General features: G+C 44.7%; 1 protein-coding gene across 1 annotated transcript in view; it reads left to right on the plus strand.

Annotated features, from left to right (window-relative positions):
• The first annotated feature begins 20,419 nt into the window (after positions 1 to 20,419).
• Positions 20,420 to 23,550, plus strand: part of LOC126095748 (cytochrome P450 4C1-like) — a 99,164-nt gene continuing 96,033 nt past the window's right edge. Inside the window, exon 1 of the mRNA XM_049910523.1 lies at positions 20,420 to 20,684. Coding sequence (XP_049766480.1) covers positions 20,522 to 20,684 — 163 coding nt within the window. The 5' untranslated portion in view covers positions 20,420 to 20,521. The remainder of the gene's footprint in view (positions 20,685 to 23,550) is intronic.

The raw sequence follows: 23,550 nt of genomic DNA on the forward strand, positions 1-23,550 counted from the left end.
AAAAATCAAATGTGTGCGAAATCTTATGGGACTTAACTGCTAAGGTCATCAGTCCCTAAGCTTATACACTACTTAACCTAAATTATCCTAAGGACAAACACACACACCCATGCTCGAGGGAGGACTCGAACCTCCGCCGGGACCAGCCGCACAGTCCATGACTGCAGTGCCCTAAACTGCTCGGCTAATCCCGCGCGGCGCCTTGGTTTAGGTGTAACGACTACGTATAATAATCAAAACATTGTAGGTCCTGGTTCGAACCTAGACACTGTTTAAAGTTTAAATAAAAATCATTGTCAATGGCAGCCGAAGATTTCCGGCTTAAGAAGCCACCCTCAGTCTGACAGCGGCCTTATCAAATAAGGCAGAGGAGCAGAAAGAGGTTCAGGGCAATCTCTAGACGCTGGGACGGGAAACTGCCCCTAAAGGCGAAAGAATTGGCAGTGGACAACGGCATGAGGATGCAGAAGATAATGGAAACGGCTGCATTAAAGACACATCATATGTATCCATAGAACATGTGGCCTATAACTGAAAAAGTGTCATGACGACTTCTCCATTGGGAAAAGATTCCGGAATTGTTCCCCATTCGGATCTCCGGGAGGGAACTGCCAAAAGGGAGGTGACGATGAAAAAAAGCATGAATAACCAACGAAGGATAACGTTCTATGAGTCGGGACGTGGAATGTCAGAAGCTTGAAAGTGGTGGGAAATCTAGAAAATCTGAAAAGGGAAATGTAAAGGTTCAGTCTAGATATACACTCCTGGAAATGGAAAAAAGAACACATTGACACCAGTGCGTCAGACCCACCATACTTGCTCCGGACACTGCGAGAGGGCTGTACAAGCAATGATCACACGCACGGCACAGCGGACACACCAGGAACCGCGGTGTTGGCCGTCGAATGGCGCTAGCTGCGCAGCATTTGTGCACCGCCGCCGTCAGTGTCAGCCAGTTTGCCGTGGCATACGGAGCTCCTTCGCAGTCTTTAACACTGGTATCATGCCGCGACAGCGTGGACGTGAACCGTATGTGCAGTTGACGGACTTTGAGCGAGGGCGTATAGTGGGCATGCGGGAGGCCGGGTGGACGTACCGCTGAATTGCTCAACACGTGGGGCGTTAGGTCTCCACAGTACATCGATGTTGTCGCCAGTGGTCGGCGGAAGGTGCACGTGCCCGTCGACCTGGGACCGGACCGCAGCGACGCACGGATGCACGCCAAGACCGTAGGATCCTACGCAGTGCCGTAGGGGACCGCACCGCCACTTCCCAGCAAATTAGGGACACTGTTGCTCCTGGTGTATCGGCGAGGACCATTCGCAACCGTCTCCATGAAGCTGGGCTACGGTCCCGCACACTGTTAGGCCGTCTTCCGCTCACGCCCCAATATCGTGCAGCCCGCCTCCAGTGGTGTCGCGACAGGCGTGAATGGAGGGACGAATGGAGACGTGTCGTCTTCAGCGATGAGAGTCGCTTCTGCCTTGGTGCCAATGATGGTCGTATGCGTGTTTGGCGCCGTGCAAGTGAGCGCCACAATCAGGACTGCATACGACCGAGGCACACAGGGCCAACACCCGGCATCATGGTGTGGGGAGCGATCTCCTACACTGGCCGTACACCACTGGTGATCGTCGAGGGGACACTGAATAGTGCACGGTACATCCAAACCGTCATCGAACCCATCGTTCCACCATTCCTAGACCGGCAAGGGAACTTGCTGTTCCAACAGGACAATGCACGTCCGCATGTATCCCGTGCCACCCAACGTGCTCTAGAAGGTGTAAGTCAACTACCCTGGCCAGCAAGATCTCCGGATCTGTCCCCCATTGAGCATGTTTGGGACTGGATGAAGCGTCGTCTCACGCGGTCTGCACGTCCAGCACGAACGCTGGTCCAACTGAGGCGCCAGGTGGAAATGGCATGGCAAGCCGTTCCACAGGACTACATCCAGCATCTCTACGATCGTCTCCATGGGAGAATAGCAGCCTGCATTGCTGCGAAAGGTGGATATACACTGTACTAGTGCCGACATTGTGCATGCTCTGTTGCCTGTGTCTATGTGCCTGTGGTTCTGTCAGTGTGATCATGTGATGTATCTGACCCCAGGAATGTGTCAATAAAGTTTCCCCTTCCTGGGACAATGAATTCACGGTGTTCTTATTTCAATTTCCAGGAGTGTAGTAGAGATCAGTCAAGGATTTCTGGTTCTGTGAGTACAGAGTAACATCAGCAGTAGCAAAAAGTGGTATAATGACTTACTATGAACAGTTCAGTGGTAGGGTCGTTCATATCAGAATCTACATCAAACCAACACCGACGGTTCAAGTTACATGACAAGAGACAGAGAAAGCATACGAGGATATTGAATGGGTAAACTAAAATCTAATAGTCATAGGAGAAGGAGTAGAAGAAAGGATTACGAGACTGTATTGGTTTAGTACTAGGAATGAGAGAGGAGAAAGACTAGTTGACTTCTGCAGTGAATTTCAGCTAGTACTGGCGAATACTCAGGTCAAGTATCACCAGAGGAGGAGGTATACTTCGAAAAGTAGACGCTGCGATAAGGAATAGCTCAGTAGGCAGTTCAGTTATAGAGGAATGGACCTCTCTGTAATGGGGAAACACAGAAGTTGGAAAGATAAACATAGGTACAAAGAAGGTAACTGAGAAGAAACCATGCGTAACAGAGGAAATACTTCAGTTGATCGATGAAAACAGGAAGGACAAAAATGTTCAGGGAAATTCAGAAACACAGAAATACAAGTCGTTTAGGAATGAAATAAATCGGAAGCGCAGGGAAGCTAAGGCTAAATGGTTCCATGAAACATATACAGAAATCTAAAAAGAAATTATTGTCGGAAGAACTGACTCAGCATACAAGTGAAAACAATCTTCGGTGAAATTAAAAGCAAAGATAACATTAAGGGTACAGCGGGAATTCCATTGTTAAGGGCGGCGGAGAGAGCGGATAGGTGGAAGGAGTACACTGAAAGAATCTATGAGGGAAAAACTTGTCTGATGACGTGATAGGAGAAGAAACGGGAGTCGATGTAGAAAAGATAGGAGATGGAGTATAAGAATCGGAACTTGAAAGAGCTTGGAAGACTTATTACCAAATAAGACAGAGGGGATAGGTAAAATTCCGTCTGAATTTCTAAAATTGTTGGGGGAAGACGCAACAAACTGACTATTCATGTTGGTGTGCAGAATATATGAGTCTGGCGATATACCATCTGACTTTCTGAAAAACATCATCCACACAATTTCGAAGATTGCAAGAGCTGATCAAGTGCGAGAATTATCGCACAATCACCTTAACGTCTCATGCAACAAAGTTGCTGGCAAGAATAGTATACAGAAGAATGGAGAAGAAAATTGAGGATCTCTTACGTGACGATCAGTTTGGCTTCAGGATAGGAAATACACCAGAGAGGCAATTCAGACGTTGTGGTTGATAATGGCAGCAGCACTAAAGAAAAACTAAGACACATTCATCGAATATGTCGACCTGGAAGAAGCGTTCGGCAACGTAAAAAGATGCGAGAAGTTCGAAATTCAGAGAAAAATGCGAGTAAGCTATAGGGAAACATGGGTAATATACGATCTTCACGAGAGCCAAGAGGGAACAATAAGAATGGAAGACCAAGAACGATGTGCTCAGATTAAAAAATCTGTAAGACAGGGACGTATCTTTCGCCCCTACTGTTCAGTCTATTCATCGAAGAAGCAATGACGGGAATAAAAGAAAAGTTCAAGGGTGGAATTAAAATTCAAGCCTAAACGATATCAACGGTAAAATTCTGTGATGACAGTGCCATCCACACTAAAAGTGAAAAAGAATTACAGCACCTGTTGAATGGAATGAATGATCTAATCACTACATAATATAGATTGAGAGTAAATCGAAGAAAAATTAAAATAATGAGAAATAGTAGAAATGAGAACAGCGAGAAACTTAACATTGGAATTGGGGATCACAAAGTAGGTGAAGTTAAGGAATTTTGCTAGCTAGGCAGCAAAATAGCCCATGGTGGACTGAGCAAGGAATACATAAAAAGCAGACTACTATTGGCAAAAAGACCATTCCTGGCGAAGTCGTCTAGTATCAAACAGAGCCCTTAATTTGAGGAATAAATTTCTGAGAATGTACGTTTGGAGCACAGCTTTGTATGACAGTGAAGCATAGCTGTGGCAAATCCGGAACGAAGAGAATCTAAGCATTCGAAATGTGGTGCTATAGGAGAATGTTGAAAAGAAGGTGGACTGGTAAGGTAAGGAATGTGGAAGTTATCCGCAGAATTGGCGGAGAAAGGAATATAAGGAAGACACTGAGAAAAAGAAGGGACAGGATAGTATGACATCTGCCAAAACATCACAGGATAACTTCCATGATACCAGAGGGAGCTGTAGAGGGTAAAAACTGCAGAGAAAGACAGAGATTGGAATGCATGCAGCAAATAATTGAGGACGCAGGTTGCAAGTGCTACTCTGAAATGAAGAGGTTGGCACAGGAGAGAATTTAGTTGCAGCCCGCAACAAACCAGTCTGAAAACTGAAGACTCAAACAAAAATACAATTGTATCATCCTTTGTCGATAGGTCGTGTATTTAGTCATCCAGCTATTCAAAAACTGACAGTGCGTCCTCCAAACGAGCATTATCTTGTCTAAATTCGGAGAGCGGTGTCTCAACTGAGATTTCTCCCATTGCGTCGACGAATTGGGTAATATTTGATCTCTCTAGATTACTACCAAAACTTAATAACCTTCTTACAAGGTAGTAGTTGTCGTGTACGAAACAAACCGGTGGCAGCAGCAACTAACAAAAGTTGACAGCTGCTGCTCACAGAAGCAGCACGGGAATCGACCAGAAATAACAACAGTCGCGAGTCATGGTAATCTTCAGGGCACTAAGGTTTGCAATTGGGCTTTTGATGGCCTGTATTTTTCTCTGTAGGAGGATCAAGGTGAATTACATAAAAGGCGTGAAAGTGTCTCCTTCCGCGAGCGTGAAGGTGATATTGCTCATCGTACCTTAATATGATTGGCTGCTTTCTCCTTATTAGCAAAGATAGAAGTGTTGGTCGCAGAGCAGTAGGGCCTTAGAATAGATGCACACAACTATACACCCATATCGCTGACGTCAGTCTGTAGTAGAATTATGGGGCATCTTTTATGCTAAAACATTATGTCGTTCTTGGAGAACGAAAATCCCTACATAAATCAACAAGGATTTCATAAACAGAAATTTGAAAATTTGTGGTAAGTACCTATGGAACCAAACTGCTAAGGTCATCGGTCCCTAGGCTTACACAATACTGAATCTAACTTAAACTAATTTAGGCTAAGGACAACACACACATACACACACACACATGTCCGAAGGAGGACTCGAACCTCCGACGGCGGTAGCCACGCGAACCGTGGCAAGGCGCCTAACACAACACGGCTATCAGCGCGGCTCATAAGCAGAGGTGTTGCGAATCTCAGCTCGCTCTGTGCCTCCCTCAGATCCATAGCACCGTAGATAAGGACGCTCAGGTAGATGCTGAGTTCCGTAACTTCAGGAACGCATGACGCCGTCACGCACTGCCTCTTAGAGAAACTTGCAACTCAGCTTGCTATAGCAGTCAACGTCGCCCTTAACGAAACAAAACCGACAGACGTAAAGGTAATTTCCGGGTTACACAAAGAAAATGTGATAGTAACATTACTGTTTACAAGGTCTGTAAATGATTTAGTGGTCGGAGTCGGATGGTCTATGTTCGCAGATGATGCGGTTATCTATAACACGGCAGCAACGCCAAAAGACAGTATCGATTTTAAGAATGACCTGCAGAGGACTGATGAATGGTGAAGTCTCTAGCAGTTGAGCCTGAACGTAAATAAATGTAGCATAATGCGCATACGTAGGAAAAGAAAACCACTACAGTACAATTGCGTTACTGATGCCAGACAGATTCGTAGGAAGAATATTAAAGAAATATAACGCATCCAAGGCGGTTGTCCGATCGATTCTTCAGTACTTTTCATGAATATTGGATCCTTACCTGGTAGGATTGATAGAAGAGAGAAAGAAGATCGAACGAAGATCACCAAAGTCGTCGCAGGCACGAGAGCTTACCGGCTTGCTCAATAAACTCCATCGGCAAACGCTGCAAGAGAGTCGTTGTGGATCACAGAAAGGTTTCCTACTGAAATTTCGAGAGAGCACTTTCCGGGAAAAGTTGTACAGCATGTTACTTCCTCCCACATACACCTTGCGTAGTGACCATGACGACAAAATTCGAGAAAGTAGAGTCAATACAGAGGCTTACTCACACATTCTCTTCACTATTTTAGGCCATTACAGTGGTGTTACCCCGTAAGAAAAAGACGTTGCTGGGTACAAGCTTGTTCACCGGGGAGTACTGAGTGCCTCTCTGCTTTCCTGATGCGCTTACGGGGCGTGTTAGTCGTCGCGGCTGCTGTGGCGCCAGACACGACGGATTGAACCTGCCGCAGGCTTTCTGTTTCCTGTGCGAACTGAAAAGTCTCAGGGACACTAAACACCGCTTTTAACTAAGAATTGGAATGCTGCATAATTTTTGTGTGCACGTACTTATTGGGGAAATATCTGAGAAGCAACTCCCTAATCACTGTGTCGGCATTCGATTTGCAGATTTCTTCTGCGTTCACAAAGCCACAATGATGACTAACACACTGAAGATCGCTGACCCACATTTTACGGCATTCTGACGTAAAAATCTATTCTAGCAGCCTCCAATTGGGATTAATACCCACAATTATTCAACAACAATTTAAAGAGTTTGGCGAAATTCAGACTGTTAAGTTTTTCGTGGGGGGACGAATTATGGAGCAACACCAACAGGTTATATGAAGAGCACGACAGATAAATTGATCGTTTTCGAGCTGAATCAGTTATCAAATGGTTCAAATGGCTCTGAGCACTATGCGACTTAACTTCTGATGTCATCAGTCCCCTAGAACTTAGAACTAATTAAACCTAACTAACCTAAGGACAACACACACATCCGTGCCCGAGGCAGGGTTCGAACCTGCGACCGTAACGGTCGCTCGGCTCCAGACTGTAGCGCCTAGAACGGCACGGCCACTCCGGCCGGCGAATCAGTTATCCAGTAAGCAGTAACGTGCAGGGTGAGAAGACACAAACATGTTTCCCAGTCGTCAATACTGCCGAGAAGCGACGAAAACGGCGGAATTTGGCTCTGAGCAGTATGGGACTTAACTTCTAAGGTCATCAGTCCCCTAGAACTTAGAAATACTTAGACCTAACTAACCTAAGGACATCACACACATCCATGCCTGAGGCAGGATTCGAACCTGCGACCATAGCGGTCGCGCGGTTCCAGACTGTAGCGCCTAGAACCGCTCGGCCACATGGGCCGGCAAAACGGCGGAATGTCCGAGGCGTCTCACTTCTGACAGACAACGCTGTTATGTAATAATGTAGTAAGACCAGTTGCTGCTTCTGTCGGTTAGTAGTTGCCGACCAAGCTGTCGTTGTTCCTGCTGTTCTAAAAGCCAGTGTTTCATAAATTCTGAATCCATGTTGGCAGATTTATCGCTGCACTGTGCAGTCACAAATACTCGTCATCACTATTGTAGTCTGCAATTCCGATTTATTGAGATGAACGAACATACATTTCATAGGTCCTCGATTACTCAAAGTAATATTAACGTGACACAGAAAGAATAAAGCCAGGTACAAGAAACATCTCCAGATTCAAGGCAGCGGCCTGTCTATTGAATGCTCCATGAGCTCCATACCAGAAGAGAGCGCTCGCTCCAGGCTGAATGTCACAGTTAAGCCCCGCCGGCGATGACGGGGTCTCGCCGCGTGATGTGACCTGATGTCTTGGGGTGTGGCGCAGGGCGAGAGAGTCACTTGGGCTGGACGCTCGTCGTTCGCCGTGATACCATTGGTGAGGACCATGCTTGACGATAGATCTCCAACTGCTACCATAACTCTATATCGCTGTCGGTGTTGGTTGCAGCTATAACTATTCATATTAATGGCTAATTTAGTCATTTTACATAAAAACCGCGTTGCGAATCAGTACAGTACATTTCTATATTGGGCACTTTTATCATACGGAGACGCAATTTAGGTTTAAGGTCAGTAACGTTGTCTGCAAGTATTACGTACTTTATAATCAATTTTGTAACGTGTAAAGGAACTGTAACTCGAATCTAGATCAAATTCCGATATAAAAACACGCATTAGTTTGTCGTATGCTGAATAATGTGCTGCTTCAGTGCAACAGTGAAGCTAAAAATGTTTCTGCTATGCATTCAAAAGCGAAAATTGAGTCAGAGATTCCAGAATAAATGCAAGTGCACTTAACTACTTACACGTAATCAGAAAACTCGAGAAACGTGCTACTTACAAGAATTTCTGGGTAGCTGCAGCACTCAAAATGAAGCTAGTAAAATGTTATACTGTTGAAAATATAAGCGTGTTACAACGGTAGAAAACCGGCGAAAGCTTGAAACGCGTCTTGGCACAAAATAGTCCTGTACAATAACTGGTTGGTAACTGGATTTCTTGAAATGGAAGCAATTTACGCTACTGGCCATTAAAATTGCTACGCCATGAAGATGACGTGCTGCAGACGTGAAATTTAACCTACAGGAAGAAGATGCTGTGATATGCAAGTCATTACCTTTTCAGAGCATTCATACAAGGTTGGCGCCGGTGGTGACAACCGATTTCTCATACACAAACATCAGTTGACCGGCGTTGCCTGGTGAAACTTTGTTGTGAAGCCTCGTGTAAGGAGGAGAAATGCGTACCATCACGCTTCCGGTTTGATAAAGGTCGGATTGTAGCCTATCGCGATTGCGGTTTATCGTATCGCGACATTGCTGCTCGCGTTGGTCGAGATCCAATGACTGTTAGCAGAATATGGAATCGGTGGGTCCAGGAGGGTAATGCGGAACGCCGTGCTGGATCCCAACGGCCTCGTATCACCAGCGGTCGAGATGACAGGTATCTTTCCGCATGGCTGTAACGGTCTTGCAGCCACATCTCGATGCCTGAGTCAACACATGGGGGCGTTTGCAAGACAACAACCATCTGCACGAACAGTTCGACGACGTTTGCAGCAGCATGGAATATCAGCTCGGAGACCATGGCTGCGGTTATCCTTGACGCTGCATCACAGACAGGAGCGCCTGCGATGGTGTACACAACGAACAACCTGGGTGCACGAATGGGAAGACGTCATTTTTTCGGATGAATCCAGGTTCTGTTTACAGCACCATGATGGTCGCATCCGTGTTTGGTGACATCGCGGTGAACGCACATTGGAAGCGTGTATTCGTCATCGCCATACTGGCGTATCACTCGGCGTGATGGTATGGGCTACCATTGGTTACACGTCTCGGACACCTCTTGTTCGCACTGACGGCACTTTGAACAGTGGACGTTACATTTCAGATGTGTTACGACCCGTGGCTCTACCTTTCATTCGATCCCTGTGAAACGCTTCATTTCAGCAGAGTAATGCACGACCGCATGTTGCAGGTGCTGTACGGGCTTTTCTGGATACAGAAAATGTTCGACTGCTGCCCTAGCCAGCACATTCTCCAGATCTCTCACCAATTGGAAACGTCTGGTCGATGGTGGCCGAGCAACTGGCTCGTCACAATACGCCAGTCACTACTCTTTATGAATTGGTATCGTGTTGAACCTGCATGGGCAGCTGTACCTGTACACGCCATCCAGGCTCTGTTTGACTCAATACTCAGGCGTATCAGGGCCGTTATTACAGCCAGAGGTGGTTGTTCTGGGTACTGATTTCTCAGGATATATGCACCCAAATTGCGTGAAAATTTAATCACATGTCAGTTCTAGTATAATGTATTTGTCCAATGAATACCCGTTTATCATCTGCATTTCTTCTTGGTGTAGCAATTTTAATGGCTAGTAGTGTGTAATTGACGATGTTTCTAACAGCAACTATTGATTACTGAGACAGATTTAATTTTTTTCTGTTTCGTAATTTAGGTCAACTTCTTAGCTCATTCGAATACCACATAGGAACATTGCATTACTAAACGACGGCAAACTTCGAGTGTTGTCTACTCTCCACACGTGAGAGCTACTGTTCGCAGGCATACAGGACGACAGTTATATGCCAGCGAGCCCAGACAGCTTAAAAAAAGAAGGAAGCTCCGATGCGACAGGAGCAACAACGTGTCTGTAACGGCATTCAAGTCGGGAAGTGCCGCGATACTTCAGGCACGGTAATCGTGTCAGAGAGAAGAGTGGTCGACCAACCAGTTTTAGGTGTCCTGTAGTTTCCGTAAGGCCACCGGCCTTGCGGCAGTGGTAACACTGGTTCCTGTCAGATCACCGAAGTTAAACGCTGTCGGGCTGGGCTGGCACTTGGATGGGCGACCATCCGGTCTGCCGATCGCTGTTGGTAAGCGGGGTGCACTCAGCCCTTGTGAGGCAAACTGAGGAGCTACTTGACTGAGAAGTAGCGGCTCCGGTCTGGTAAACTGACATATGGCAGGGAGAGCGGCGTGCTGACAGCACGCCCCTCCATATCCGCATCCAGTGACGCCTGTGGTTTGAGGATGACTCGGTGGCCGGTCGGTACCGTTGGTCCTTGCAAGTCCTGTTCGGACGGAGTAGTTTCCCTAAGCCTTTTGAGGATAATCTACGGAAGGTATTTTTTTTTTTTTTTTTTTTTTTTTGAAAATGCTGTGCTCAACGACCTACTCCATCATTGTACAATTTACTCTACCTGACAGAGTAAGTGGAACACCCAGAAGCGGAGGAGGAGACTAAAAGGAACTTCATAGGTAGAGGTTATGTGATGTTACTCCGTTGATTATAAAATCGAGTCATCTTTACAAAGAATTTGGCAGTATGAGCTCACTTATCAGTGTGATGCTGCACACTCTCTGGCGTGGATGCATACACTGTTTCAGTTGGGAAAGGTGTCCTACAGCAGTTTTATCGTCTTGTGCGGCAACCTGGCACCCAGCTGTCGTAACTGGCTCTTCATATGCTGGATAGTAATGCTGGGACGGAGTTGAAGTCCGATCTGGTCCTTCACATGTTGTATCAGGGAAAGATCTTGGGGTCTTCCTGGCCACGGGATTGCCTCAGCGTCACGCATACAAGCATACAGTTCATAAAAACATGTGTCACGTATGGACGAGTTTTGACCTGTTGAAAATGGCACAACGGTATTGTCGCTTGAGAGTTAATTTGGACGCAGGACCTCCGTGACGTACCACTGTGCCTTCAGAGTTCGTTCAATCACTGCCAGCCGACACCTTAAGTCGTGCACAGTGGCTCTCTACATCATGGCGCCACGTGTGACACTGCTGTACCTCTCCAAAACATTGGAAATATGAAGCCTCTCTCTAGGTTGCTACCATGCTCGCCAAGAGCATGGTAATGCAGAATCGCGATTCATAACTGAACACAATGGGACGCCACTCATCAGCAAGCCATGCAAATGATCACAGCTCAACTCTAAACCAGCCGTTTGTGTTCTGGCGTTAATGGCAGCCCCTAGTTTAGTTGCTCTAGACAACAACCAGTGGTGTGGGATGAAATAGCATGTTGTAGGGTGTCCATTACATCTTATCGAATGGCAAACGCAAATGTGGGGAGGTTACGAGTGGTTACGGTGGTCAGATGTGGTCGACTGGAACCCTTAACGAACAATATGCATGCCCTCACATTTTCATGTAGTCCATCTTCAGCCCAGTATCAAACCGAACGCCACAAAAATCTGGATATTGCACGATTTGACCAGTCGGGCAAAAGGAGATCCACAATGAGGCCCTTTCAAACTCTGTCAGGTGTTGATAACGCTGTCTCAAGTGCGTGTAGGGAATGTCCGTGTCCTTTACAATGAGCTTTCAACATCTGATGCTGTTCACGTCCATTATATACCCTAGCAGGCACCGTAACAGCACTAATCACGAACAACCCCTATGCACGCAAATGGCCGTTGTATATGCCACAGAGAAATGCAATGCTAATTATTTATATATCTGCCGATGTTATGTACGAGTACGGTGTTACTTTGATATATGACAATGTTTCCAGGATGTTTCATTATTTTTTTCAGGCGGTGTACATACCTCGGCATCCACTTAAGGGTTCGCTAAGCTTTAAATTTCCCTCTTTCCTTTCTTTCGAAGCTTAACTCAAATACTATAACGATTTCAGGAGATTTACGTCGTCACCACAAAGTAACACTCGGAGCGGGATGTTCCTAGATGGTATTCTCACCATGTACTCTTACAGAAATACTCTGTAGACCACTATAAAGCGTATGGCAGAGGGTATTTCCCCTTGTACTAGGTATTAGGGATTCTACTCGTTCCACTCACATAGGGTGCTTAGATGCCTTTGTGCGTGCGTAGCTAGTCCAATCTCATCCATACAGAGCCGGTACGAACGGGTATGGGGTATTTTCCTAGATTCCTCGCTCAACACTTGTTCCTGAATCTTTATAAGTGATCTTCCGCGAGGAAGTTGGCGTCTGTCTTCAACCTTCTACCGTTGAGCTATTCCGGCAGACATTTTTAATAGCAGGACCCTCTCCTTACAAGTAAGTGACTGTTGGGAATCATACGTTTTAAAAAGTTCGAACAACATGCATTTCCAGCAACATTCGGATACGAATGAAGTATTAAACATAACAAAACCGAACATGATCTGAGCGTTAAATAATTCGCAGCTAAACGAAGTAAAATAGTGAACAGCATAGGAACCAAGTATCTTACGGTCCAAATAAAGATGTATGACCTCGACAACGTATATTTTAGAATTTTGGCACGAGTGCAGTCTGCAAACGTTACCTTTCCTTGGAACCCCCAAACGCTGACACGCCCATCGTAATATTACCGTAGCAGAACCGAGACTCATCTGAAGAGACGACGTGATATCACTATTTATTTATCTCCGGAGAATTTTCTGGAAGCGAAAAATTTGATTAAAGCTATAGCCAGTAATAACTGCTACGAACTGTCATTAGTAGACCGAATATTGGATAATAAAACCTCTAAAAAATGTTCCACTCTAGGAGATTACAAACGGGAAAAAGAACATAAAGAGGAAGGGAATTTCTTTTCCATGTCGTTTCCAGGAAATATTTCATTTAAGATATGCAGCCCTGTCACTAAGAAGTTTAGCTGTAAAGTCTCCTTTCCAGCTAACAACCATCTTTCGAAAAATTTAATTCACGCTTTAAAGCATAATGACGAACCATTTTGTCGTTCTGGCGTCTATAAAATGAGGTGTAATAACTGTTCTTGTTTCTATAATGGGCAGACAGGAAGTGCAGTCAAAATCAGATTCAAAGAACATTTTCCGGGTAAAGGGTGCGGTAACGTTCACGGCTCTACTTATGCAGAGCATCTCATACAATGTGCGCACTCCCCTATTTTGCATAGGGAAGAGATGGGACTTGCCGCAGGAATTTCAAATTTTTAAGCACAGTTTCATTTATAGGGACTTCATTGTTAATGATAAATTATTGTTTGAGAGCAGAAACATTTTGGATGACTTTCCGCCTCTCCTTAATTTGACATAACAGCTGTTTCGAATTTTTGCACGCTGTTTCGAGATGTTATTCTTCTCAAAGCCGCAATCTGTCAGTATCCTGCTTCATCGTTCGTCGTTATTTTCTTCCCATTTGCATATGTTTGTATGCTTCTTTACAATTTTTGTTATGTTACTGTTTTTATCTTATTTTAATGGAGTTTTATTAACATGTCAGATGTCTTTTGTGGTTGGCACCGCTTCTTACGCGAGCGCCATCTAAGCGTAAGTTTCCTGCTGGCTTGTCTCGTCTGTATTGTTAGTTGTCTGTTTCGTGCACGCTGCACATAGACACAGTCTTAGATTTTACAAGGACTATTTTTACTCTTGACTAAGCCTTATGACTCGTTTCTCTTTTAACGCAATGTTTAACACCTAAGTTTATATATATATTTCCACCGTATCTAATTTTTCAAGTTTTTTAGGTGTTATTACTTCTTCTGAGGAAGACAAGTTTCTATCTGCCGATACGAAGATATGAATAATCTTCCGACGTTCAACTTATTGGGTGTATGATTCCTATTTTGTCCATTTACTTAACTATTTCTCTTCTATTTTCTTTTCGTCTGTTGACTAGATATAAGGTCAAAAAAATGCTGTAGTTGAATTGGAATGAATATAGTACGCAATATTTTAACATGATTTCAAACCTCCTAATACATCTAAGCATTATGGTGTCTAATAGCAAAATTACACAAACATAATAATTCAAGGAAAGAAAAAAAGTATAATACTACCCTCTGACTGTTTGGCGCATAGATGTGTGTTCATCAGGAATCCAGAAGGCACAGTTTACTGGTCTACTGTAAAGTGCTGCATTGCTACATCACACATTTGGTAATTTATAATTGTGGACTATACTGCTATGAAACTTCCTGGCAGATTAAAATTATATGCCAGAACGAGACGCGAACTCTGGACTTCCGCCTTTCGCGATCAAGTGCTCTACCATCTGAGCTACCCAAGCGTGACTCTGGCCTCGTCCTCACAGCTTTAAATTCTGCTAGTACCTCATCTCCTACCTGACAGAATTTACAGCTGTGAGGGCGGGTCGACAGTCGTCTTGGGTACTTCAGATGGTAGAGCACTTGATCGCGAAAGGCAAAGGTCCAGCGTTCCAGTCTCGGTCTGGCACACATTTTAATCTGTCAGAAAGTTTCATATCAGTGCACACTGCACTGCAGAGTGAAAATTTCATTCTGACTATACTGCTTCTCAAAACTACACTTACTGCACTAATGTATTTTGGATCAGAAACAAGGCAGATTTTTTCGTTTGTCTGGACTCTTAGCCCCTACTGAGCAAGCTGATGCATTCGTTAGCACAATGGACTCGAATTCTGGTCAACCTGCTTTAGGTTCTCCGTAATTTCCCCAAATCGCTCCAGGCAAATATCGAAATGTTTATTGCTCCTGAAAACCACACATTGCATGTTGTACCACCATACAGTGAGACCTTCAGACGTGGTGGTCCAGATTGCTGTACACACCGGTACCTGTAACACCCAGTAGCACGTCCTCTTGCACTGATGCATGCCTGTATTCGTCGTGGCATACTAATCACAAGTTCATCAAGGCACTGTTGGTCGCCCGCATCTCGTGGTCGTGCGGTAGCGTTCTCGCTTCCAACGCCCAGGTTCCCGGGTTCGATTCCCGGCGGGGTTAGGGATTTTCTCTGCCTCGTGATGGCTGGGTGTTGTGTGCTGTCCTTAGGTTAGTTAGGTTTAAGTAGTTCTAAGTTCTAGGGGACTTATGACCACAGCAGTTGAGTCCCATAGTGCTCAGAGCCATTTGAACCACTGTTGGTCCAGGTTGTCCCACTCCTCAACGGCGATTCGGCGTAGATCGCTCAGAGTGGTTGGTGGGTCACGTCCAAAAACAGCCCTTTTCAATCTATCCCAGGCATGTTCGATATGGTTCATGTCTGGAGAACATGCTGGCCACTCTAGTCGAGCTATGTCGTTATCCTGAAGGAAGTCATTCACAAGATGTGCACGATGGGGGCGCGAATTGTCGCCCATGTAGACGAATGCCTTAACAGTATGCTGCCGATATGGTTGCACTATCGGTCGGAGGATAGCGTTCATTCACTTACCTTGTAGTCGTTACGGCGCCTTCCATTACCAGCAGCGGCGTACGTCGGCTCCACATAATGCCACCCAAATACAGGAGGGAATCTCCACCTTGCTGCACGCGCTGGACTGTGTGCCTAAGGCATTCAGCCTGACCGTGTTACCTCCAAACACGTCTTCGATGATTGTCTGGTTGCAGGCATATGTGACACTCATCGGTGAAGAGAACGTGATGCCAATCCTGAGCGGTCCTTTCGGCATGTTGTTGGGACCACCAGTACCGCACTGCATGGTGTCGTGGTTGCAAAGATGGACCTCGCCACGGACGTCGGGAGTGAAGTTGCGCATCAAAAATGGTTCAAATGGCTCTGAGCACTATGGAACTTAACTTCTGAGGTCATTAGCCCCCTAGAACTTAGAACTACTTAAACCTAACAAACCTAAGGACATTACACACATCCATGCCCGAGGCAGGATTCTAACCTGCGACCGTAGCGGTCGTGCGGTTTCAGACTGTAGCGCCTAGAACCGTCCGGCCACCCCGGCCGGCTGCACATCACGCAGCCTATTGTGCACAGTTTGAGTCGTAACACGACGTCCTGTGGCTGCACGAAAAGCATTATTCAACATGGCGGCGTTGCTGTCAGGGTTCCTCCGAGCCATAATCCGTAGGTAGCGGTCATGCACTGCAGTAATAGACCTTGGGCGGCCTGAGCGAGGCATATCATCGACCGGGTCTGGTGGAATGACTGGAACTGATCGGTTGTCGGACCCCCTCCGTCTAATAGGCTCTGCTCACTCATGGTTGTTTACATCTTTGGGAGGGTTTAGTGACATCTCTGAGCAGTCAAAGGGACTGCGTCTGTGATACAATATCCACTGTCAACGCTTATCCTCAGGAGTTCTGGGAACAACGGTGATGCAAAACTTTTTTTATGTGTGTATAAAGACAAATTGTATTCAGATCAGCTACAGTTCAATTCAGATTAGTTTCTCTTTAGTCAGAGGTTAGCATACGACTTTTAAGATGGATAACAGTTTGTGGGGACATAGTTTTGCTAATACGTAAACTTTTTTTTATAGATTGGGAGGTAAAGTTGTGCTATATTTCATACAGAAACACATATAGTGGGTAGGTTACATGTGCTGCGTTGTATTTTTAGCAAGTAGCTGGGATATGGATCATATCTCGAAAGGTAGTGTATAGCTCCCTTGATCGAAGTATGACATTATGGATATTGCTTTTATGTTAGGAAAGAACTGTAAGTTCTTCTCCCTGCTTATGCCATGTCCCACATTTGTTTCCATATCCTTATTTTCAGCTGCTCATATGCCCAGTATCTTCATTACCTTATCATGCTCGCCCTTTTTGAGCCAATACTGTGCAACTCTCTTTCAGATGGCTTGTCCATAGGAAGCAAGCTTCAAATCAGCTTAGTCGGTGGTGTTCCACACGCGCCTGTCAGACGGTGGTGTACACTCCTCTGTGCTTGCCCGACCATTCTTGTGTGACCAGCTTTGTCGTTATTTCATAATCGTCGATGGGCCTCTCTCAGCTGCCGAATCAAAGGAACCAGGCGTTGTGGGCAGTTGTTTCGCTACAAACAAGCCTACTTCCTGGGTGAACGTTACGTGACTGTACGATCCCGCCAGACCGAGCGCCCTGTTCCATCGTCTAGGGCACTAGTCACGAGGAGTTGCTGAGATCCGATATCATGTTGAGTATGGCTCTCCTGAGCCATTCGATTCCGTATTTGCATGACAGTCGTCTGAGCCCGATTAACGCGAGCAGCGATATCGCAGTTTGGTGAACCGCAGTCTCGATAAGCTACAACCCTGCGTCTGTGAAGTTCCAATAGACGCTGCTACACGTTTCTCCTTCTTAGAGGAAGCCTAACACAACCTCTCACAAACAACATTCAAATTTGATTTCTGACTGAGAAACCCGCTGCGTAGTCCTTCGTTATGCAGGGTGCCCAGGAGGATTAGACAGTGTGATACGACAGGACCCATCATTAGAAGCAAAGAACTTCATATGGACACATGCCTTATTCCAATTCTTTTCCGAGGCAGAACGCATTTAATGTACATTGTTATTTATATTTCGTAAAAATATCTCTGGAAAGGTCGCGCACAGAATCGTGGTTTGGGATGGGTCTTGGTGTGCTCGGTTCCTATTTGTGCTACGAACGTGGGGTAAAAGTTTTTGGTTTATCCCGGACCAGCGGTCGTTTGTATAGCCATTACAATATCTGTCCTACTGTATTGTGTTACAGTATATTAAAAAGGTTTGAAAGATGAACTGGGGCAAATTACAGAGTGAATTGTTCAATTTATTCTGTCTCTGTTTTTTTTTTCTTATTGTTTCTTGTCCTGCATAGAACTAGTTTCTTTCTTTTTTTTCTTGGGTTGTAAGTGGATTAGGTAAATACAGTGTATTATTTTGGAACGTCAGGTAATCTGTTAATGCTTTCCAACATTTTTGCCAGTGTAAGAGAAAATTAGGTTTTCTTTAATAACGTTATTCCACAATGTACTTTTACAGGACATGCAACGTTCTTACACGAAAGTCACATAATAATTAAAGATAACTTTCGAGATATTGTAAAATATACTAAATATGTATTGCTATTTTAAAACATATATTGTATCACTTATTCGTACGTAATAAAACAAATAAACAGTACCAAAGGGGAAACAACAATTATATTTATTTTGCAAGAAATTACGAAACTTTGATATACAACCTTCTTCGAGGGAGGTCTTCAATGGCCATTTCACCAGTGACAAAATTCGAGCCGAGTAGTATCGTCTCCAATTTGAAGATCGTGGGCACGCTGCATGTGAAGTGAATACAAGTTTTGCTCATGTAACGTTTGCCATCCACCTGTTCATGGGGCGCACTGATAGGTGCAGCGCGTCGTCGTGTGCCGACAGTAGGACTACGCTGCAGCATTTCAACTGCGTGTTGCTGTTCCTGCACAGGCTGTCGAACTACATGTTCAGAAGGAAAATAGGGACTTGGAAGAATTCCTGTTTCACGCAATGCGCTGAAAGCTCTGGTAAACACTGTATGATCGGGAACAGACATGTTGGGAAGCGCCGATGGTATTTTTCGACAGCAGCAGGAACTCCATCATCACAGAAGCCGTGAACATACACCATATTTGTATATTCTTCTCTAGTGTAGATATGTGGCAATTTCGCCAGTGCGCGTACAAGCACAGTTAACCGATACTTCGAAGAATTCTGTCTTTCGCATTACTTCGCTCACAACGCGCTATTGACGACCGTGCATTCAACAGGCTGCGGTAATGTCAGAAAGACATCCCGAGCAAAGAAGTTGAAAGCAACGAGGCGGGTGGGGCTGGAATAAAACGCCAAAGAGTCGACCGCTAACACACATACGTGTGTGCCACTATCCCAGAAAAATAAATGTACATTAAATCTAAATGTCGGAAACCACTCGGAATAGGGCATATGTCTATGAGTTTTTTTGCTTCAAAAGAAGTGCATTCCTGTCATCCCCAGTTCAACGATAATTACTCTGGGAACCCTGTATGCACAATGTAAATTGCCTGACTCCCACCTTCTGTATGGAGTGGTGTTGAAAGTGATAATCACTTATGTAACCAAGTATGTAGTTCACTCCATGCCAGTTTGATGTTTGTTGCATGTGACTTACCTGGTGCTGCAGTTTCAATGAGCAGCAGGATAAAGACAGATTAGAAGAGCAGCACAGAAATCAACACCAGAACAACAAGGCGAAAGAGGTATTTTTTACGAACAGAGAAATTTCTGAGGCAATGTAGAGAAAGATTTGAGTAAAATAGTAATAAAATATTTTGTAGATATTGCCCTCCTGCATGTTGCTACAATGTGGAAACTGGGGAAGAAAGAGAAAGGCTGGAGGCTTTTGAGATGTCGACATGGCTATGGATGGAAATAATAAGCTCTGTGGAGAGAGTGGAAAATGAGAAAGTACGGAAAAAATTGGAGACCAAAGACAATTACTGACTGTAATAAGAAGAAGAGAAATTGAATTGGACATTTGTTAAGAGTGAAGGAGGGGCGCATGAAAACAGAGGGTCATGTGGAAGAGGAGGTGAGAGAGGAAGAGAAGGATAACGTGTTGGATGACAGCACACACAGCAGCATTAAGAAGGAAGCGAAGGGTCACTGCAAGTGGAGACTCAAAGAATGTGCTAATACAGCAGAAAACTGATGATGAGTGTTTAAGTACCTACTAAGTCGTTCCATGACCCCATTGTTAATTTGTACTAACTGCATTTCTGTAAGTTGGTTATTATTATTTTAGTCTTATTATAATTTATAATAGTGTCTATCGATGTACAAGCTTGTAACTGTCCTAAGTTGTTGCACTTTAGCTGCACTAGAAGGAACAGCACAATGTCATCAGCAAACGAAGCGCCTGAACAAACTGCTTAGTCTGTCGAAAGCGAAGAGAGCTGCAATGTTTTACGGTCGTTACAGCCCATTTACGAGCAGTAAACGCAGCATGATTCATTGTTTTGCCCCTTTATTGAGACGTGACCCTGACTTTGAGAGCAGCTATGGCGACGCGCGTGGTGAAACGGGCCCCTCGACGGCTCTGTTACGAGCCGAGGGCGCCCACTGCCATTAGTCGACCTTCAGAGTGTACGCTAGCGCTACGCCGCACCGCGGCCCATAACGGAACTAGCAGCAGCACGCTGGTCGCTGATGGCTGCGATCTCGTCTGCGCTGATGGCTTCCCCCGGCCAGTGCACCTCCGGCGGTCTGCCGAGTCGAGTGCACGCCGCTCCTCTGCGGTACTTCTAACTTCACCGGCGTTTGCGTCTTCTGCCCCATGGAGCTAATACTCTTCGTGGGAGCGGCCGCGGTTGTGGGCCTGGCCGCACTGGCGCTGTACCGGAGGTGGACTTTCTGCAGGGCAGTCGACAAGATTCCCGGCCCTCTGGCGTTCCCGCTGATAGGGACTACGTACATAGCGTTCCTCGTCGAAAGGCAAGGTACTGTACGGACAATGAAAATTTTCGTATAGAAACCGTATATTCACATGGTTAACCTTTGGTTACTGGTCACAACAGAGTGCCAGATAAGAGTTAGAACCTCAGCATCTGTCATTACCGGCAGATCTGACGGAATATAGGTGTACCCGAAGTTTAGGACCAGGGGCTGCGTTGGGCTGCTTATGCTTTGCTTAAAAGGCATTGATGTTGGACCGATTTCTGGACTCACAAATTTTAAAACTAGATTTCGAAATCCTCGTAAAATTTACGATTGCAGACGATATAAGACAGGATATTTTAAACTTCCTGGCAGATTAAAACTGTGTGCCGGACCGAGATTTGAACTCGGAACAAGTTTGAGTTTCGGTCCGGCACACAGTTTTAATCTGCCAGGAAGTTTCATATCAGCGCACACTCCGCTGCAAAGTAAAAATCTCATTCAGGGCATTTTGTTTGTTATTTTATCCGTGTTGGATCTTGTGAACTCCGCGGCCGTTAATGATAGTTGGTGAATGACACAACCGGCCACAAAAACATTTTGAATGTTTTATTTTACTGCCTTAACAGGTTTTGGGTGCCACGCCCGTCTTCAGATGGCTAACATTTTTCGTTACATAGATCTTTTGGTTAACAGCATGTCGTCTGCTCCACACTGCACAAGAATATTTGAGTATTTAGTGCCACTTTATCAGTTGTTACATTAATAAAACTACGCAAAGGGTGAGATGCAAAATGGTTGTGTTCACTAGTAGATAGCGATTCGTTTTATTGTGATCCATGTGGTTTTCTAGCAAGAAAACGAACCGCTATCTACTGGAACATATAAATGTGAACACACACACACACACACACATATATATATATATATATATATATATATATATATATATATATATATATATTCCTAAGCGTATTTTATTGATTAAATAACTGATGAAGTGGCACTATACTCAAATACTCTTGTGCAGTATGGAGCAGACAACATTCTGTTAACCAAAACATCTATGTAACGAAAAATGCTAGCCATGTGGGAAAGGGCATGGTAGCCATGAACCAGTTATAGCAGTAAAATAAAACATTCAAAAAGTATTTGTGTCTGGTTGTGTCACTCACCAACTAGGATATTTTGTATGAAATTTGGTATGTAACATACATTAGACATCTAATACCGGTAAATTACTAATACATAATCTATAAATTATGGCTTCCATTGAAGAAAAAGTGGAGTAGTGAACTTTACGATTGTTTAGTGGGAGTTCAACGTTTTTTCCCTCCTTAGTGTTCTAGGGTTAATCTACAGGGTGTTAGACCTATGTTGATACAAACGAGAGGCGAGTATATTGCAATGAAACAAGCGAATAATTGTAACAAATATAGATCCGTAAACCAATGGTTTCCAAACTGCCTTCGTTTGATTTTATCATCATTCTGGATACCCAAGTACTGGTACATAGCGCTACAACGAGAAGTGTGTTTTTGTCGTGGATCCACAGTACCATGGCCTCGCAGGTCCACGGACTTGAACGCGTTGAATATTTTGTGTGAGGATATATAAAAGGATGACTCCAGGAAAATATTGTGGATGGTTGTCATTTCATTGGAAAACCGCTTCGGATTTTTGACGTGTACGGGAATCAATAAGAACACGTGTTGAAGCCTGCCTTCGCTTGCAGAACACTTGTTATGGCATCCCCAGCATGAATCTTCACTCTGCAGCGGAGTGAGCGCTGACTTGAACCTTTCTGGAAGATTTAAAATGTGTGCCAGGGCCAGGCCTGGACTCGAAGCTGGGACCTTTGCCTTTTACGGAGAAGTGCTCTACCGGTTGAGCTACCCAAGCTGTGAGGGTGGGTCACGAGTTGTGCATGGATATCGTCTACTCGATGGAACACTTGCCTGTGTAAAGCGAAATTTCCGTGTTCAAGGACCGGTATGGCACATAGTTTTGATCTGCGAGGAAGTTTGTTGTACGCGTTTTTCGTTACCCGTATATCTGTAATTTGGATCTACAGAGACTCTGTTATAAGGTGTTGAGGTACTCAGTGGTAATATATGGTGTCAGGGAAACCATTGGTTATCGGACCTGTATTTACAGTATATATTATTTCTCAAGTCAACAACCATTATTCTGAACACTTACTCATCGCACAGGATGAATCAGGTATCGTTAGAAAGATTTTTGACTGGGTTCTGACATTTCATACCGCTTTTGTGCTGAAACGTACTATTTGTGGAAAATTTTAACATTACAGACTTTCTAACTATCATAGGAAAAACAGCAGCGTGGATCCCCAGGTTCAGACCTATATTTTACGAAGCTGACTTATTAATTTCTAATAACGGGCTGTCTTTTCATATTATCTTACTACAAATACCATTTTATTTGTTTTGAAGTACTTGTTTTTATACACCATTGTTACATAATAACCGTGACCAGTACTGTAGGCCGGCCGGGGTGGCCGAGCGGTTCTAGGCGCTACAGTGTGGACGGCGCGACCGCTACGGTCGCAGGTTCGAATCCTGCCTCGGGCATGGATGTGTGTGATATCATTAGGTTAGTTAGGTTTAAGTAGCTGAATGATGACCTCTGAAGTTAAGTCCCATAGTGCTCAGAGCCATTTTTGAACCACTGCCGTAGTTCATTATCTCTGCCTGTCATACAAATTGACTTTTCTAAGCGAATACACTTCCCGACATGACAAACATGTTTGTCATTGTCGCCTTGATTTGTGGTTACCTGTTGCTACGACGGCCTATCGTGCTCACTGTCATTGAAGATGTTTGTCGAGTCAGAGTTCGTAGGTTATGTGAACCTACTGATAGTCCCTCATCCCTGCCGGTCGTACAAGCCGGGACAAACATTCCA

Source organism: Schistocerca cancellata, chromosome 8, assembly GCF_023864275.1.
Source record: "Schistocerca cancellata isolate TAMUIC-IGC-003103 chromosome 8, iqSchCanc2.1, whole genome shotgun sequence".
Taxonomy (NCBI): domain Eukaryota; kingdom Metazoa; phylum Arthropoda; class Insecta; order Orthoptera; family Acrididae; genus Schistocerca; species Schistocerca cancellata.